The sequence below is a fragment of the Penaeus chinensis genome, chromosome 29 (assembly GCF_019202785.1).
Source record: "Penaeus chinensis breed Huanghai No. 1 chromosome 29, ASM1920278v2, whole genome shotgun sequence".
NCBI classification, from domain to species: Eukaryota; Metazoa; Arthropoda; class Malacostraca; order Decapoda; family Penaeidae; genus Penaeus; species Penaeus chinensis.
In genome coordinates, this window is record NC_061847.1 from 7,745,610 (window position 1) to 7,750,609 (window position 5,000).

Sequence of the window (5,000 nt, forward strand, 5' to 3'; positions counted from 1 at the left end):
GCGTACTAAATGCGGCATAGGCCTCTCCAAGGTCGCGTGTCACATCATCTAGTATAAATGCGAGGATTGGCCCGAGTTGTGGTACACTTCTTTCGCCTCTCGGAGGTCCTTTAGCTTAGCAGTGCCAGGCAGCCTCCCAGATGAATCCCCTCCGCCGCCACGTAAGACGATGAATTGGTGGTCCACCAGTGATGGAATTAATTTCCTTTGGATGAGTTACAAGATCGGTTCGGTTTTTCATGTTTACATGAATATAACTACATACATACATACATATATATATTACATATATATATATATATATATATATATATATATATATGTGTGTGTGTGTGTGTGTGTGTGTGTGTGTGTGTGTGTGTGTGTGTGTGTGTGTGTATCCCCTGTGATGTCTACGCCGAAGCTGACGTAGTTTCAATGTTCTCACCAGATACAAGCGGCTGCCGTGATGGCGATGGCGTGTCTGGTGGTCGCTGGCGGCGGCTACGGTGCGCGCGGAGGCCGAAAGATCGACGGCTCCTCCGGGGGCTTCGGAGTCGGTCTTGGCAGCGGGCACGGAGCGCACGGAGGGCACGGGGCGCACGGGCACGGAGTGCACGGAGGGCATGGAGCGCACGGAGGGCACGAGGAGCACGGGCACGGAACACACGGAGGCCGCAGCAGCGGAGGCGGCAGCGTGGTCCGCGCCGTGCTCGTCGGCAAAGGAATTCTCCCCAACAGCGCAATCAAAAGTGGCCACGGCGGAGGCCATGGCCAAGCCACCGTCTACAGCGCCTGGTCCAGCACCTGGCCCCTTTGGCCCTGGACCTGCTGGAAGGGACGACTTTGGCTCTGCAGAAGTCACCAGGCTTTGGCCCTGGCCCAGTTGATAATGCCAACTTTGGCCCTGTTCAAGCTGGTGGCGGCAGTTTCGGTCCCCTACAAGCTGTTGGCGCCAGCTTTGGCCCTGGCCCAGTTGACACTGGTAGCTTTGCCCCGGTTCAAGCTGGTGGCGCCAGTTTTGGCCCTGGCCCAGTTGACACTGGTAGTTTTGGCCCTATTCAAGCTGGTGGCGCCAGCTTTGGCCCTGACCCAGTTGACACTGGTAGCTTTGGCCCTGTTCAGGCTGGTGGCGCCAGCTTTGGCCCAGGTCCAGTTGACACTGGTAGCTTTGGCCCTGTTCAAGCTGGTGGCGCCAGCTTTGGCCCTGGCCCAGTTGACACTGGTAGCTTTGGCCCTGTTCAAGCTGTTGGCGCCAGTTTTGGCCCTGGTCCAATTGATACTGCTGTCTTTGGCCCTGGCCCGGTTGACAGTGGTAGCTTTGGCCCTGTTCAAGCTGGTGGTGCCAGTTTTGGCCTTGGTCCGGTTGACAGCTTTGGCCCTGTTCAATCTGGTGGTGCCACTTTTGGTTCAGTTGAGAGTGCCAGCTTTGGCCCTGTTCAAGCTGGTGGAGCAAGCTTTGGCCCTGTTCAAGCTGGTGGTGCAAGCTTTGGCCCTGGCCCAGTCGGAAGCTCCAACTTCGGCTCTGGCCGAGCTGATACTGCTGGCTTTGGCCCGGGCTCAGCTGCCGTTGCTGGCTCCTCCGTTGCAAGCAACAACGTCGGTCTAGTTTCTTCCAGGACCGGATCTGCTCAACCCAAAAGAGGCTACGGTTATTAGTTGAGAATCTTTAATCCGACTGTAAGATCACCAATAAATGAACCAGATAATTAGTTCTTTATCTTTACCCTCGATCAGTAAATAGAAATCAAAATGCTGTGCAAAACACAAGAATACTTGAAGGATAACCTCTTTTTTCCATATAAGATGTGATAAGATGTACATTACTAGTAATGAAAATGTGTCATTTTCTGGAATGATACATTCCTTCCGCGTGTATGTCGTCTTGGATTCTAGTACAATATAGCATGTAAGCAGATAGATTATTATGCAGATATGTGTTCACGTACTCACCAACACGTGCTATACATATACCGATCTGCTTGTCTATCACACTATATACCAAGGCTCGTACTCACAAACGTATGCTTATATATACATATATGCATAAATATATGTATATATGTGTGTATGTGTACACACACACAAATATATATACATATATACAACAACCGATAACCAGGCCTGCGGCCTCACATGATCGTACCGATCTTTCTCTACTAATTTCCATATATCAACCAATACATATCTCTTAATACAATAACACTAGCTTCTACATATCAAGTCTTTTGCTCAACACAACAGCTGATGCGACATCCGCAAGCCTTCCGCCTTGTGACGTCGCCCTGTGTACACGAACACGTCCTTTCTCTTCCACTACCCTTTGTCAGTTTCCTAAGTAGACCTATAAAAGAGAGACACCCCATAGCATCCTGACCAGTCAGCTGTACCACTCTCTCGCCATAATAAAACTGCTTCTTTTGATCACGGTGTCTGCTACACCACCGCTACCCAAGATATCTGCATCTCGCCAGACGCGTATGTGTATGTAGAGAGATAGAAAAATAATAAAAGTAATAAATAAATAGGGATCAACTTGTATTCCAATAATTCAATAACTTCGAATGTTCCGTACTTTCCTTTACAATTTAGTGGAAACATTGACAAGGAATATTGCAAAGCATTCTGATTACAGAATTGCAATGCAACTGTTTTCCTACACACAGAAACGAATGTAAAAATAAAAGGAATTTTTTTTTTCTTGATTCAGAACTCAAGTCCTAAATCTGATTGAAAATATATAAAATTCTAAAAATATTGGGACGTTCAAATACGAATAGTAAATCTAGAGAAACCAAATAAGTAATTTATACATTAACCTTAATATCCCGAATGCACCAAAAGATAGCGAGTAAAAATGGAATTGTGTAGGCAGGCACTCACAGGTTCTAGAATATCATAATTTGTTATTTGTATCAAAGAGTAACCCTCTGTGAATACTACTACTACTACTACTACTACTACTACTACTACTACTAATAATAATAATAATAATAATAATAATAAAGTAAAAGGACACTTCGGGGAAATTATTCTAAATTTCCAATGTCTGTAGAGGGCAGACATTAATAAAGAATGGGTTTTGATTTCAAAATCCAAAAGCTACTTTTCATATTCTTATCATAATCATATTGAGAGAAATTAAGAATCTGTAAACTGTTATTTCTGATTGCAGATTCTGTTGGTTATGTTAACTTTAAACCTTTGTTCATGTATACGCTTAAACAAATTACGATTTGCTTTTCTCTCACTAAGCATTGCAGCTATCACAAGGTAATTTAGATATGATAAAAGCATACGAGAGAGAGAGACAGACATACATAGTAAGAGAGGGAGATAGAGATAAACACATACACTCATACATTTAATTACCACACACACATATATGCATGTATGCATTTGCACACTCACACACACACACACGTGTACATGTATATATATAGTTATTTTGTCACCTGGAAATTTAAATTCATATGAATTTTTGGCTTAAATATTAGATAATATTTTCGTGAATTCCCTTTATCCAGTAGCCAAATTCTTGAATATAGCAATAGTATCGTTGACTTCCATTTTTTTTTTTTTTTTTTAATAAGTACTATGAAAATAATATAGTGAAAAAGCAAAAGATCATTTTTGTTTAGCTCATGTAGCTCTTAAAAAAAAAAAAAAAAAAAAAAAAATAGTGACTACAGACGAAGGACGTATACTAAGCACATACTAAGCTTCTCCAAGGTTGTGTGTCACGCCATCTGGTATATAAGGATCGGGCCGAGCTGTGGCGCACATCCCTCGCCTCTCGGAGTCCTTCAGCTTAGCAGTGCCAGGCAGCCTCCCAGGATGAATCCCCTTCGCCGCCACGTAAGACGATGACCTGATGGAATTAGGTTCCTTGCACGGGGTTCCACGATTGCGTCATAGGACTATGTGTGTGCGTGTATATAAATACATATATATATACATATACACACATATATATGAACATATATATACATATATATATATATATATGTATATATGTACATAATTGCAAATATATACATATATCTGTATATACACATGCATGGATACATACATAATACCTACATACACACACATATATATATATATATATATATATATATATATATATATACTCATATATACACATATATATATATATATATATATATATATATATATATATATATGTATGCATAAATACATATACTTATATATACAAATATATATGTATGTATGTATCTGTATTTATGTATAAATATATAAATAATCTTGTATGTATATATATCTCGGCATGTCTATCTTTCTGTCTACCAATATACGCTTATCTATAGGATAAGTAAGCATACATGAATCTACAAATATTACAAAGTTACGCATCACCTGTGAAGTCTACGCCGAAGCTGACGTAGTTTCAATGTTCTCACCAGATACAAGCGGCTGCCGTGATGGCGATGGCGTGTCTGGTGGTCGCTGGCGGCGGCGGCTACGGTGCGCGCGGAGGCCGAAAGATCGACGGCTCCTCCGGGGGCTTCGGAGTCGGTCTTGGCAGCGGGCACGGAGCGCACGGAGGGCACGGGGCGCACGGGCACGGAGCGCATGGAGGGCATGGAGCGCACGGAGGGCACGAGGAGCACGGGCACGGAACACACCGCAGCAGCGGAGGCGGCAGCGTGGTCCGCGCCGTGCTCGTCGGCAAAGGAAGTCTCTCCACCAGCGTAAACAAAGGTGGCCACGGCGGAGGCCATGGCCAAGCCACCGCCTACAGCGCCGGTCCAGCACCTGGCCCCTTTGGCCCAGGACCTGCTGGTAGGGACGACTTTGGCCCTGGCCCAGTTGACACTGCTAGCTTTGGCCCTGTTCAAACTGGCAGTGCCAGCTTTGGCTCTGTTCAAGCTGGTGGCGCCAGCTTTGGTCCTGTACAAGCTGGTGGCGCCAGCTTTGGTCCTGTACAAGCTGGTGGTGCCAGCTTTGGCCCTATTCAAGCTGGTGGCGCCAGCTTTGGTCCTGGCCCAGTTGACACT

The 5,000-nt window shown here is 44.7% G+C and overlaps 2 protein-coding genes across 3 annotated transcripts in view; both read left to right on the forward strand.

Moving 5' to 3' along the window:
- Positions 1–98: 98 nt before the first annotated feature.
- On the forward strand, positions 99–1,688 carry LOC125040848. Of its 2 annotated transcripts, XM_047635608.1 has the most exons (3): positions 99–161; positions 431–1,426; positions 1,457–1,688. In XM_047635608.1, the coding sequence occupies exons 1-3, from the start codon at positions 141–143 to the stop codon at positions 1,586–1,588; spliced, it is 1,149 nt and encodes a 382-aa protein (XP_047491564.1). In that variant the 5' UTR covers positions 99–140; the 3' UTR covers positions 1,589–1,688. The 2 variants fall into 2 exon arrangements, with proteins under 2 accessions (XP_047491564.1, XP_047491563.1); XM_047635607.1 differs by having other exon boundaries at positions 431–1,688.
- A 2,085-nt stretch (positions 1,689–3,773) lies between these two features.
- The window catches only part of LOC125040888 (spidroin-2-like), a 1,808-nt gene continuing 581 nt past the window's right edge, over positions 3,774–5,000 (forward strand). Inside the window, exons 1-2 of the mRNA XM_047635665.1 lie at positions 3,774–3,837; positions 4,407–5,000. The exon at positions 4,407–5,000 is cut by the window's right edge and continues 581 nt beyond it. Coding sequence (XP_047491621.1) covers positions 3,817–3,837; positions 4,407–5,000 — 615 coding nt within the window. The 5' untranslated portion in view covers positions 3,774–3,816. The remainder of the gene's footprint in view (positions 3,838–4,406) is intronic.